Source organism: Gastrolobium bilobum, unplaced genomic scaffold (genome assembly GCF_033153095.1).
Source record: "Gastrolobium bilobum isolate Gb01-03AN ecotype WA unplaced genomic scaffold, APGP_CSIRO_Gbil_v1 utg1425, whole genome shotgun sequence".
NCBI classification, from domain to species: domain Eukaryota; kingdom Viridiplantae; phylum Streptophyta; class Magnoliopsida; order Fabales; family Fabaceae; genus Gastrolobium; species Gastrolobium bilobum.
In genome coordinates, this window is record NW_026898713.1 from 302,385 (window position 1) to 317,533 (window position 15,149).

Below are 15,149 nucleotides of genomic sequence, written 5' to 3' on the forward strand. Positions count from 1 at the left end.
AGAAACAAAATCTACTAGCCTGTTTTGCAGGGTAAATAACCAACCCATTTAGAAGCTGACTTGAAAGGCGTTATTCCAACCTGCAGGTCTAACATCCATGCATGTGCTTTTACTATAATTTTTGTGCCATGTTGCATGTGATATCATTGTCCTTGCCTTAATTTGACCCTTGACTTCATGTCCTCGTAGCACATGCAATGGCAAGGATCCAAGTATCCAGTTAGAGAATTGCTGGCTGGCTGCTTCATCAGCCACAGCGATGAGATTATATTTAAACAAACATCTGAATACCATTCTCTTTCATTACCATGTTTCCTGAATGCCTAGCAAGCACTAACCAGTGATCTTTTGCTACTACATCTTATTTCACCAATCAATTTACATTCAACAAATAATGCTTAAGCAATTTAACATTAGACTAAAAAGAAAACAATAAATAAGGAGGATCCAGTTTGGGACTATAGTTTCTTCCTCAATAAAATCCTACACAAAATTAGCCAACAGAATTTCCAGGAAGATTTGATGAAAGCCAACATAGAACCCCTAACAGCTTCCTAGATGACCTTGCTTCTCATCTCCACGACCTTCTTGTGACAGTTTGAGTGCAATGATGCTACAAAAGTGGGGCTAGCAGCAGGCCGGTATTCCGGAAAGAGACGGCCAGACCTGTATCGGACGCCACAAGCATTGCACAGTGTCTTGGGACCCATAGGTCCCTCTCTCCATTGTGGGGTCTTTGTCACCTCACAATGCATGCATTTTCTTGAGGCAACTGAATGCAGTGATGACGATCTCTTCATCTCAACATCACCAGATAGCAGGGAGAGATCCTTTTTCCTCTGTTTTTTTTCTCTGTTTAATAGTTTCCCAGCAAGGTGTGTTTCTAAATCTGATTCAGAGGCATCTGTCCTCTGATATTTTTTCAAAGCTGGTGAATAAGGGATGAAAGGAATTGAAAATAGACGACTGAAGCTTGAACGACACAGGCGTTTACTTCGAGCCCGCTTTACTGGTATGACAGATAGATCAAAGTTGGAATTCTCTACTGAGGCAGAACTACTGCTTTCAAAAACAGAAACTGGACTGTAGGTTTGGAATTGATGCAAATCTTTCCCATGGTAAGAGACATTCTGGCTGGGAACAGTTTTTCCATATGTTGGTCCAGCAGTCTTTGCCAGCTGTTTTATTGGGGAAATCTCATTACACTGCAATGCAAAATAATCATCAAACCAACAACAAAAGGAAAAACAAGAATCAGATCCAACATCAATGAATATGCTTAGTTGAAATAATAAGTGAAACAGGAACCTAGGTTATTTCTTCCAATATTTACATCTATAATCTACAGAGCTAATCACATGAAAGGACTGCTACTGTGCTAAAACATATGCTCATATAGTTTAGTTATCAATTATCAGATGCTTTCAAGTCAAATCATTATAACAAGGACCAAAGAGCCTTGGTCACTCAAACTAAATGCGTCTTTTTGCAATTTCAGTATGCAATACCGCATATCATAGTCTTATCTCTTAAGAAAACATGAATACATACACTGTAAACTTAATTATGTTCTGTTTCATTGCCATTAAACAATATCCACGGAGGAGAACCCAAGATCTATGATCAGCCCCAGCCAAGTTGTATCAGGCAGCCACCTTACAAGGCGCAAGAAGATTCCTCAATTTAAATCCATGAAGAGACAGGAATAGCTTTTGTTAGGGGTCATTTATTTACTTACTGCCTCCCACCATTTACCAAATACAAGAACATAAGACACACACTCATCTATTAAGGAACCAAGGAAGCAAAATTTACATCTTTCTATGTATGCAAGCCATCTATCTATTCATCATTCAAAATAACTAAAGAGTTACAAATTCCAAGCATTGTCCAAATATTGTTACTGTTGAGATATATAGTCCCACATTGGTTGTATGAGCAACTAATGTGAAATTTATAATGTCTTGATACTCCCACCCTTTGAGCTAGCTTTTGGGGCGGTGTGTCTCACGGTTCTTTACATGGTATATTAAGCTTTTGGGTGAATTGGTTCTTTACATGGTATCAGAGCCTCGTGTCCCGGGTTCGATCCTCACCGCTCCCCACTTTCTCTTGTGGAATTTCTTAGCACAGGTAGGTGGGCCTGTGCATTGTCCACCCTTCAAGCCCAATGGACTCTGGTGTGAGGGGGTGTGTTGAGATATATAAACTCCACATTAGTTGCTCATCCAACCAATGTGGGACTATATATCTCAACACACAAGAGCCCATTGGGCTTGAAGAATGGATGATGCAACAGGCCCAGCCTACCTGTGCGAACAAAGAAATTTCACTTGAAAGAAAGTGGGGGCCGGCGAGGTTTGAACCCGGGACACGAGGCTATGATACCATGTAAAGAACTTTGGGATACACCACCCCAAAAGCTAGCTCAAAGGGTGGAAGTGCCCAAGGCCTTATAAACTCCACATTAGTTGCTCATACAACCAATGTGGGGCTATATATCTCAACACGCCCCCTCACATGAAAGCCCATTGGGCTTGAAGAGTGGACAAAGACCCACCTACCTGTGCGAAAAAAGAAATTCCACTTGAAAGAAAGTGGGGGGCGGCGAGATTTGAACCCGGGACATGAGGCTCTGATACCATGTAAAGAACCTTGGGATACACCACCCCAAAAGCTAGCTCAAAGAGTGGGAGTGCCCAAGGCCTTATAAACTCCACATTAGTTGCTCATACAACCAATGTGAGACTATATATCTCAATAGTTACCATTTCTCACTTTCTGAGAGCAACAACCCAAAAAATACAAGGCATGAGTGCCAAGGTGCTCGAGACTTGAAACTTAAAACTTAAATGGTATCAACTAATATATTTTAAACACATATTTAACTGAATACAAATGATGATTAAAAAAACACTTCCTATTAAACCCCGGCTGGTGAGGGTAGGGCAATCCTTGAACACAGCCTTAACTTTGCATATTGATGATTAATGTATATAAAACAGAAATAATAATTGTAATAAGCACATACTAGAAAAGAAGATTTGTATATTATTGAATCGTATAATATCTGTACAAGAGCTCTCAATTTAAAGAGTACTGAAAGACCTAATGGGCTAAGCCCAAAATACACTTCTAGAGTATTTTAGCTAATACAAATAAATAGATAAAATTATAATATTTACAACACTCCCCCTCAAGCTGAAGAATGGATATTTATCATTCCCAGCTTGCTAGTAAGCTCTTGAAACCTATCATTAGGTAGACCCTTAATCAAGACATCAACCAATTGACGACCAGAAGGGATATATGGAGTAGTAATCAGGCCACTATCGAGTTTCTCTTTGATGAAGTGACGATCAATCTCAATATGCTTAGTTCGATCATGTTGGATTGGATTGTGGGCTATACAGATGACTGACTTATTATCACAGAATAACTTAATAAATCCTTCATATCTCAAGCTTATTATCACAGAATAACTTAATAAATCCTTCATATCTCACCTTGAGATCATCAAGAATGATTTTTAACCATAATAACTCACAGATCCCTTGAGCCATGGCCTGAAATTCTGCTTCTACACTTGATCTAGCAACCACATTTTGCTTTTTACTTCTCCATGTTATTAAATTTCCACAGAGAAACATACAATAGCCCGAAGGAGATCGTCTGTCAGTCACAAATTCAGCATAATCGGCATCTGTATAAACCTCTAAGGAGAGATTTCCTCCTCTCTGGAACAATAGTCCTCTGTCTGGTGTGCCTTTCAGGTATTGGAGAATCCTGTCCACAACTCGCAAATGTTTCTCCCTTGGATCATGCATGAATTGACTAACAATACTAATTGTGGTTCTATTCGTTGATACTGTCCTTTGTCAATTGGAGGGCTCTCATTTTCACTTCCTAGTTTGTGGTTCTGCTCAATTGGAGTACTGAAAGGTTTGCATCCGAGTTTTCCTGCTTCTTTAAGGAGGTTAAGAACATACTTCTGTTGACAAATAAAAATGCCTTATTTTGAATGAGCAACTTCTATCCCAAGAAAATATCTCAGATTTCCAAGATCTTTAACTTCAAATTCGGCAGTCAGTCTTTTTCTCAAAGCACATTTCTCATCTATATCATCTCCTGTTATAATCATATCGTCAACATAAACTAGAAGGATAGTGGTTGTTGAGATTTATAAAACCATTAATATAACCTCACCCAACAGCTTAAGCTTTTGGGTTGAATTGGTTCTTTATATGGTATCAAAGCCTCGATGTACCGGGTTCGATCCTCACCGCCCCCACTTTCTTTCTAGTGGAATTTCTTTCTTCGCACAAGTAGGTGGACCCATGCATTGTCCACCCTTCAAGCCCAGTGGGCTCTTGTGTGAGAGGGTGTGTTGAGATTTATAAAACCATTAATATAACCTTACCCAACAGCTTGAGCTTTTGGGTTGAATTGGTTATTTACAGTGGTCTTACCTTCCTGAGAATGTTTAAAGAAAAGGGTATGCTCTCCTTGACTTTGCTTGTATCCTATTGAAAGCATAACTTTGGTAAATCTTCCAAACCAAGCACGCGAGGATTGTTTCAAGCCATACAACGCCTTCTTCAATCTGCAAATTTTATTATCTCCATTTGTAGAGTTAAATCCTAGTGAGATCTCCATGTAAACTTCTTCTAATTCGACGTTGAGGAAGGGATTTTTCACATCAAATTGTTTCAAATCCCAATTAAAACGAGCAGCAAGAGATAATAAAATTCTTACAGTATTCATTTTGGCCACTGGAGCAAATGTTTCTTCGTAGTCAATACCATAGGTCTGTGTGAACCCCTTGGCTACCGGTCGAGCTTTATATCTCTCAAGAGTCCCATCAGAATTATACTTTGGAGTATACACCCATCTGCACCCTACTGCCTTTTTTCCATTTGGCCTGTCAAAAATTTCCCATGTATTATTCTTCTCCAACGCATTCATCTCATCATGCATGGCTTGAACCCAATTATCATCCTTTAATGCTTCATGTACTGATATCGGGATAAAGTGCTGTAATAAAACTTCTATGCTGCATAGAGAGATTCTTAGAGGAAACAAAATGAGAAATAGGGTGTTGGGTACAAGATCTTTTCCCTTTCCTTACAACAATGGGTAAGTCATTAGAATTAATATCAGGCTCAAGAATAAAAGTAGTGTATTCAGTACATACCAGCGGTTCAGGCGATTGCAGTTGCTGATGGAGCAATGTGGGTTGTTTCTTCCTTTGATACACTAGTACAGGTGTCCCAACTTTGCGTAGATCAATAGGAGGCATGTCACATGAGGATTCAGATCCATTTTCAGTCTTAGCAACTAAGTCTTCATTCTCAACTTGGGTAATAGGTGTAGGCAACTGAAAGGGAGACTCAAACTCAGACTCAGAGAAAATGAATGAAGCTTCTATATTGTTCTCCCCTTGAAGCTGAGGGTGTTGAAAGTAGGACTCAGATTCATGAAAGCTAACATCCATAGAAACAAAAATTTACGACTTGGAGTGTGGTAACATTTGCATCCTTTCTTGTTAGGAGCATAGCCAAGGAAGATACACTTAAGGGCTCTAGGTTCTAATTTACTCCGATGTTGTTTATGGACATGGACAAAGGCAACACATCCAAAGACATGAGACTGAAGACTCTGCATAATAGGAACAAAAGGAAAGAAAGAAGTCATGAGATCAACAGGACTTACATGGCCAAGGATTCGAGAGGGTAACCGGTTAATCAAATAAGCTGCAGTTAATACAACTTCTCCCCAGTAAGAGTTGGGTACAGATGTCTGAAACAACAATGCTCTGGTGACTTAAGCAAATGTCAATTTTTCCTTTTAGCAACCCCATTCTGTTGAGGGGGTATCCACACATGTGAGCTCATGAGTCATTCCTTTGTCTTTAATAAATTGGGAAAGACGCTGATTAACATATTCTGTACCATTATCTGATCTCAAGCATTTGATACTTTTACCAAATTGGGTTTCAATCATATAATAAAACTGAATAAACAACTATGTCACTTCTGCCTTATCTTTCATAAAAAATATCCATGTTATCCGAGTTTAGTCATCAATAAAAGAGACAAACCATTTAGCACCAGAAATATTAGGGACTTTGGAAGGTCCCCAAACATCAGAATGAATAATAGTAAAATGTTTAATACTTTTTATTTCACCAGAAGGAAAGGATACACGATGATGTTTTGCAAACTGACAAACATCACAATTAAAAGACTCAACAAACTGAGACACAAACAAAGACAAAAACATAGACCTAAGTAAACTAAAAAGAGGATGACCCAAGCGCTTGTGATGAAGCCAAATAAGAGAATTTGAAGTAGACTGACGAGTCATCAAATTCTGATCCCTGGTACCTTCTGCAGCAAAGTCTGGAACCAGATAATACAACCCACCCTGCTCCTTAGCAACTCCAATCGTTTTTCCCGTGATGAGATCCTGAAAAACACAATGAGTAGGGAAAAAGGTTTCAGTTCAATTCAAATATGTAGTAAGCTTAGGAGTAGAAAGGAGATTGGTAGAAAGTTGGAGAACATGGAGAGCATTCTTGAGACACGAGAAGGGTTGGATTCTAATGTTACCAGAACCTGCAACTGATGTGTGTGATCCATCAGCTACAACTATAGTACAGATACCAACAGTAGGATTATAAGAAAGAAAAAGGTCAATGCAGCAAGTCATATGAATAGTAGCACCAGAATCCACAATCCATGAAGTTTTGAAATCAGTACAAGAAGCAACAAAAGAATAAGTGCACGAGTTCTTACCAGTCATAGCCAAAGTACCAGTATCAGAAGGCTTATTGAGAGATTCAAATACGGACCTAAGTCGTTCCAATTCCTCACGACGAATAGTAGTAAACTCACCAGGCATCTGTGAGGTCTCATTCACAGTAGAAATGTCTAAGGGGGCAAAGAAGGACTGACCACGTGAGGTTGACTTACCAAGCTTCTCCTGAACCTGTTGCTTTCCATGAAGACGGTAACAAACCTCTTTTGTGTGACCTGGTCTTTTACAATAGTTACACCAACGCCCCTCTTTACTAGGCTTAGGAGGAAAATATCTTGGAGGTGGCTTAGCTGAGACCATAGCAGACCCGTCAGTGGGCTTAGAATCAGAAGGAGTTGGAGTAGTAACTTTAGATAAGAGCATAATAGATCATTCAGACACTTTGGTATCCATCATGACAGCCTTGCGACTTTCTTCACCCCTGACAGTGTGAAAAACTTCAGAAAAAGAAGGTAATTTTTCCTTACCAAGAATTTGAACTCGAATAGGGACATACTATGAGTTGAGACCACAAAGAAAATCAAAGATCCTATTGCGTTCAATGGAGGTGGTCAGAGTGGCTGCATCCTTGCTACACTCCATCTTCAAACTCTTATTGATCAAGCTCAGTCCATAACCCATTCATAATACCATAATACTCTGTTATAGAGAGAGAGAGCCTTACTTGGTAGAAAAAATCCTATTCCTTAGATCATATCAGGTGGCAACATCTTGCTTCATTGAGTAAGTTTGTCTAAGAACATCCTAGATCTCAAGAGCAGTAGGTAAGAACATGCAATGTTGACTAACCTCAAGAGTCATAGTTCCATAGCCACGTCATAATAAGAGAGTCTTCATCATCCCAGTCAGCAAATTTTGGATCTGTTTTGGCAAGAACAGGTCCTTCAAGATGAGTAATTTTATGATGTCCTTTAAGGATGATACGAACAAGCTGGGACCATTGCAATAATTCTTCCCATTAAGACGGTAATTCTGATGAAGAAAAGGGAGGTCATTTGGAGAAAGAATAGCCATCGAGCATGTACCAGATGATTGACAGGTTGGAGTATCTTCAACGTCTGACATAATAAGGGCTGGAAAATTTTCCCGGTGGCTGGTGGCGATGAACAGTAAAATAAAATAAATTTCTCTTCTGTTTTTTTTTTGAGCTGTTCTAGTCATCTAATGAAAAAGAAACCTCCGTAGAATGATAGATCTGAGAAAACGGAGTGAAACAGGGGTCTTCATGGTCCAAAAGGTCCTCGGAAATTTTTTTCTGATGGCGGCTTTGTGGATGCGAGAGGCAAATAGGGTTTGATTTTTAAAGGCGGTGATTTGCGGAAGCAGAGCCCTCAGAATCAAGAGCTCTGATACCAACTAGAAAAGAAGATTTGTATATTATTGAATCGTATAATATCTGTACAAGAGCTCTCTATTTAAAGAGTACTGAAAGACCTAATGGGCTAAGCCCAAAATACACTTCTAGAGTATTCTAGCTAATACAAATAAATAGATAAAATTCTAATATTTACAACACACATTTATTTTGAATTTTAGAACCTAACAATTATGATTGATAATCTTATCCATTACATAACTAAAAATTAATCAGATGATCCATTTCCCATTAATTTTTTTTCTCTGTTGCTTTCCCTTTTGTCTTTTTTAAAACCTTCTACTGTCATCCACAACGTATACCAAGAGAAGGAGTTTCTGCAACCTGAATGGGAGAGGAAAGAGATTACCACCAGCTTCCTACTTTCCTCCTCCCTTTGTCTTGCAACCCCTGAGAAGTTCTAACTTTACGTGCATAAAAGGCTGAGCACTACCGACAGAAAAATAGCAGCATCTCCAGGACATTTTGGATCAGTAGCAGATGAAATGAAGCAACTTTTCTCAACAATTTGTCAACTATTATACTTCTTTAATTATGATTTCCTGTTACCGCCAATAATGAATAAACACATCAGCAGCACACTTTCAAGGGAATTCAGAGTACCATCACAAAGTCAGCATTGCTCCTTGTCCTACTCCTTACTAGCAGAAACAGCTAACTAGTAGACATTAAAGCACGTAGTATGCAATTAAAGTTGCACAATATTCGTGCCTATTAATTAAATGCTGAAAACTGAATCTCTAACATTTGAATCTTCCACTTTTTTACTCCAATTCTCCTAACAAGACCAAATTCATTCTACAAATCTCTTCTCTTACCCCATGAAGTAGCTTGATTACCAACGTTAATTTTGTCAATCTGACAAAATTCCTAGACAACACCATTCTAGTTTTCCTTAGAAGTCACAGCTCCTGCAAAAATTCCAACTGTAAAAACTCATAGTTGCCTAAGTAACAAAAGGACAGCTCCTGCAAAAATTCCAACTATTAAAACTCACAGTTGTCCAAGTTACAATATTAACATTTCCTATCAAAAGGTCTTTGATGAAAGTCCAGGAAAAACAATTCATTCACAAAATATAGATCATATCAAACAAAATGGCCATTGCCAGTAACTGAACTTACAAAAAAGGACCTAAAGCATCAAAATTTGTTGTTCAACGTTGATTCATTCATGTTAATCCAGTTTCACATAATAAAATCAAGCACATAGTTAATTCATCAAATATAAGAGCACCGCAATGAAGTATAATTGTGACATTCTATGTACATAACTACTAGGAGAAATTAAGCAGATAACAAGACATTAAAAGCTGCATTCCAATACAACATAATTGTGGCAAGAATACTCACAGAAACAGACACACTCTTCCCAAGTTTGGGATTTTCAATTTGAGTTTTGCCATGCAGCCCACCTAATGATGCTGAAAAAACATCAAAACATGGCTCTTCAAGGCGTTTAAATTGAGCATCCCAGTCTTCTTCCACAACATTAGGTTCCACATCTTCAGGTGGGAAATCAAAAAACTTGATGACATCATCAAAAGTCTCATCTAACAGACCATTAAAATTCTTGTCAAAAAACCAAGAGTCCTTTGTATTAGCCATATCCTGCTTCAAGGTATTACAGTGCACAAAAGGACATCAAACAAAGACATTGTCATCCTTTGCTTGCATACAATAGAAGACACTTCAAAAAGAAACAAGATAAATTATTAACCATTGGTTTAAGATCATCAAAAAAATAAGAATTTATGCTATGAGCATGTTATCTTGTCTGGCCCAAATTGGATAACCATGTAACAAAATAGTCACAACGAGATTATGCACATTTTACACAAAACAACAAAATCCAGCAAAAAAGTCCCAGTCTTTTTTTTTTTTTCCTCCATTTTGGAGAGAGAGAAAAAATAAAGTACACAAAATGCATGCAGTATTATAATCTCCAAAAATAAAATAAAAATGCATGCAGTATTTTGAGCTAAAAGAAAGAAGAGACACAAAAGAAAAAAAGAAAAAAGAAAAAAGGAAAAAAAAAAGGAAGAGCTTTGAAGAACCTCATACATGTTCTGCTTCAGTGAGGAATCATATTGCAGCGATTTGGAAATTGAGACAGACAGAGGCGAGTCTGAGGATTAAATTTAACACAACAGAACAAGGATCTTAAGATATGAGAATCTCTCTGTCCAAATTTGGTAAATTAGGTTTTGTTTTTCTGCGGCAGGCGCTATTACCATGCGGAAACCCTCATCCTGCTCTCGTGAGTAAAATAAATATTTTCTATTGACCAAAAATAAATAAATAAATATTTTCCTTCCAAAATTATTCCATCTATTTTCAAACCTAATTTTAATTTTTTTTTGGACAATAACTTAACTTTATTATAGTTATGGTTGTAAACAGTTAAGAATCTATTAATGTCATGTTTCATGAGATAATTATCTCATGTAACATGGATAAAATTATGGGATCTATTACTTTTTTAAAAATAAAATAAAATAATGAATTTCACTATTTTGTCTCAGTTTCATGAGATAATCATGCCATGCAACATGAGATAATTATTTCCCTACGCAACAGAATATAAAGTTTCAGTTGCAAAAGCTAGTTGTTACAAAAAAAAAACACGAAATCAAACATGTATTAAGTTCTCAGAAGAGTTATTCCTTAATAAAAACAATTTTCAATAGTATATTGATAATTCATAAAATTTAAGTATTTCTTCATGGAATTTAATTTCAATTCAATTGAAAAAGTGTGATGGTTTCTCTTGAAAATCAATTTTTTATTTGATAATTTATAAAATTTAAAGTATTTCTCTTGAAAATCAATTGAAATAGATCATGATAACAATAAATTGCGATGTGAATGCATTGCTAATTTTCTTATTTTTTTTTTCTATCACCGTGACTTATTGTTAATATGATATGCCAAGAAAACTGTGGAAATAAGGGAAAATAACAAAAAAAAACAGAGTGTGTTGGTCAAATCAGGGTGGAACGGTGATGGGGCATGAGATGTGGATCTAAAAGGAATTATTTAAGGTGAAAATAGGTGGATCTGAAAGAAATTAATATTTATTTGAATGATTGTATCATACGCAGATTTGAGAGAGTATTTTGCATCTAAAACAAAATTGATTGAGCAATCACCGACGAATCGACACGAGACCAATGAGACCTTTTTATGCAAATAGAATTATTACATACCTATGATTGTTTTCTTTCTTTCTTTCTATTTTAGAAAAAAAAAAAAACCAAACGTGAATTATTTTTTCGTTTGACTCAACATAAGCGGAAACATTATTTTGGGACAAAGATGCTTGAAAAAGTTTTAGAAAAAAATTTAAGGGTTCAATTTTTCTACTGTCAATGTAGATAATTTATCTATAGTGAGCCTAAAACAACATCACTTGATGGCGGAAATCAAGATATTTTTGCAATTATAATTTATTTCAGGGTTATAATAATATTTTTCATTATAATTTTTTAATTTTTCATCCAAAAATGACGTCGTTTTGGGAACGAATGTAGATAACTTATCTACATTCACTTTATAAACATTAAAACCAAAATTTAATGATATAATTTTTAAAATTTGATTTTAGACCTTAATTTTTTAAACTTTAAAAAATATTATTTTTTTAACTTATACTTTTAAAAAATTTATTAATTATTTTCAAATTTTTCAAACATTTTTTTTAAATAAACAAACGAACTCTATTCCTCAAAATGGCTAATAAATCATGAGTTTTATGTTTATCATTTAACATAATATAACTTCACTTTCTTACACACACATTAAAGAGGTGAGATCCACATGTTTTTCTTTCTCTTTCATCATTTCACTTTTTCTCTCCCTTTTGATGTAAGAGTTGGAAACAACACTTACATTATGTTACATAACACTAATAAAATCCATAAATCATCCCGCCAACTATATTTTCTAACATTTAAACTTTTGGTTGTTTCGTAAAAAGTAAGATTCATCTCATTGGTAGAAGAAGAAATGATTATGGATCCTACAATTAATAATTCATTAGACTAAATATTCGACGTGGGACCACGGTTGTTGACAGATCATATGATGGAGAATGGAGATGTAATGCTATATATTTACGTTTCTAAGGCAAAAAGATTAACAATGCACAAAAGAATTGGTTTTAATGTAAAATTTTAATAATATTATCTAATAATTACAAATTACAACATCAATAAACATTTTTTTGACTTTAATAATTATTAAATAACATTATTCAACATAAAAGTTGAACAAGGTCTGTTGCAGTTAATAAAAGAAATTACAATTCAATTCAATTAAAAAACTGGCAATCAAAATATTCCCGGGTCATATTTTTGTGGATAAATAATTTTTTTTTAACAAAATTTTTTTGATAACATATTTTACAATGTAAAATGTGTTTATTTAATAAATAGTGTATCCAATAATAAAAAAATTATTCTTTAGCTACCGATTTATTCCAACAAATAAACTCATTTAATCAAACACAATTCCTAATTATTTCTGTTTTACAAACTAAAAAAAAAATATTTTTAAGAATATTATCACGCACACTCACAGTTATACTGATACAAATTCTTGAAAGGAAGTATGAATATAATTTTTTTTAGTACATAATATAATATAATTTTGTATCGATAACAATCAATAACCAAATATTTTTTACTGATGTAAGGGTAATATTATACGGCATCATAAATCTGAAATTTTCAACGAAAAAATCAAGGTAATAAGTGACAGCAAAACAAATCACCGCCACGGCAATAGATATTACGGGTGTACCAAACTCGATATTCCCGTTTACTAAATGAGAAAAATTTGAAGGGATATAAAAAAAATATAAAAGAAAAGCAAGAGTTAAAGTGAAAAAAAATTATCCATTTTAATAAACGGGTGTGCCGAGTTTAGGACACTAGATGTACCAAAAATTTACTTCACACGACACTTAATCACTAGGCCAAGAAAGAAGAGACCAAGATAATATTTGTCACGAAAAGATGGTAGATATAAAAACAAAAAGACTTAGCTACTCAGATCTACCATTGATGTACGTAGATCAAAGGGAATTATATATTAGAAATCACAATGACACATTAAAAGAAATTATAAGAAGAACATCATAAAACTATAAAACAACGAATTACCATAGGACTGCAAGAAAGTTTAGCCGACACAAACACACTAGTATGTATGCCCAACCTAGGCTCACATATGGTAATTGTAGATCCTAGTGACTTAGTAGGAATATATAAGAAAAGAGAAAAGTGTTTATCCTTTTAAATAATATAACTTATATTATTTCACTCTTACAAAGAGGTGAAATCCATACCTTTATTTTTTTGGTCAACTCTATCTCTTCCTTTATCTATCTTTTTCTCTCTCTTAAAATGACACAACTTTACATGCTTTAAAATGACACATACTTTTTCCATACGAAAATGATACTAAGGTAAACAAAAGGGTCTATTTAGGCTTTAAAGACTTCTAACTCCGTTTTAGAAGAGTGTGTTATATTATATCTAGGGCACTACTCAAAAGGTTTTTACTCTTTTAATGTGAAAAAGCATCATTTCCAACAGTTGTAAATGGTTCCATAGGAAGCAGAGCTATCAAACATGTTAGCATGTATAGTAAAAGGGTGCATATCATAATAATAACTAATAATTGAAGCAGACAATTATTAAAGCAATAATTGGTTTGGTGCATAATGATAAAAGTAATTCAGATGGCACCTTGGATCATAATAAGATGGAACGAGGACATTAGGATAAAAAAAACCACTCGTGAAATCCCGACTTACAAAAAATAGGAGTAAGGAACAACCTTATATTTGTGAAAGAGACTATTTTGTGGATTCAAACCCATATTTAAAAACACTTCTTTTGAAACTGCACAATAACATTGGAACGACAATCAATATAAAGGCTTAAACTATTTTATCAAGTGAAGAGAATATGCCCAACTCTTTGGCAATGTCCAAACTCATTATTCACAATTCTCATAAGAGGCATTACTACAGAACTCACAATCCTTTTCTTTTGTGAGCATGTCTCTTGAATTGAACCTTCTCTTGTTTCCTTCACCATTTTTCTTCTATGATCAGGATTGGTGAAGGGCAAAATGGTAAGTAGGGGAACGATTTTTAAAAAATATATTATGGACATCTTGAAATGCTCTGCTGCTGCTTTTTCGTTTCAGTCTTTCTCTTCGGTTATTGGACTTCACTCCGACTGCACAATTCTTATGACTTTGAGTTTTATCTTAATTCGAATATAATAATTTCATCTATATATATATATATATATATATATATATATATATATATATATATATATATATATATGAGGTAGGATCTTCGACACCAGTATCAAATTTAAAATTTGACACCTCATCTGAAAGCCATTAGATCAAAAAAGATCAACGACTCTGATTTGTAAGCATGTGACACCATTGATCTTTTTTTGATCGGCTCTCAGATAAGGTGTCAAATTTTAAATTTAGCACTGGTGTCAAAGAATCCTACCTCTACATATATATATGAAAAATTATTTTCTTATGTAGTAGGAGAGAGTTATCTTATTTTGTAGATACATCAATAAATGTGTCTTGTTATTTATTTTTTTAACATATGGTGGGACCCACCATATGTTATGTCCATGGCATGAGAGGAGTATTTCTTACAACATGAGATTAGATGTTCCTATATATATATATATATATATATATATATATATATATATATTTAAAAATAATAAATACATTACTTTTTTTATTATAATTAATACTTTGAAAATGATTATTCATACTGTTGATTACTTAATAAACTCTTTAATATTAATTATCGCTTCTAATAATCTTTAATTAAATATTTTTTCATTATCCTTTAATTAAATAAATTTCTATTCATTTATTGATATTGAATCGAAGATAATAAA

At 34.6% G+C, this 15,149-nt stretch overlaps 1 protein-coding gene across 1 annotated transcript; it reads right to left on the bottom strand.

Moving 5' to 3' along the window:
• Window positions 1-294: 294 nt before the first annotated feature.
• On the bottom strand, window positions 295-10,440 carry LOC133318669 (GATA transcription factor 11-like). Its single transcript, XM_061520719.1, has 3 exons — window positions 10,251-10,440; window positions 9,547-9,804; window positions 295-1,205 (listed from the first exon to the last, which is right to left on the bottom strand). The coding sequence occupies exons 1-3, from the start codon at window positions 10,257-10,259 to the stop codon at window positions 555-557; spliced, it is 918 nt and encodes a 305-aa protein (XP_061376703.1). The 5' UTR covers window positions 10,260-10,440; the 3' UTR covers window positions 295-554.
• Between the last annotated feature and the right edge of the window lie 4,709 nt (window positions 10,441-15,149).

Coding starts and splice junctions, on each gene's coding strand:
- LOC133318669 (XM_061520719.1), bottom strand. Junction 1,206..9,546: donor GGAAGAGTGTGTCTGTTTCT/GTGAGTATTCTT, acceptor TTTGCATTGCAG/TGTAATGAGATTTCCCCAAT.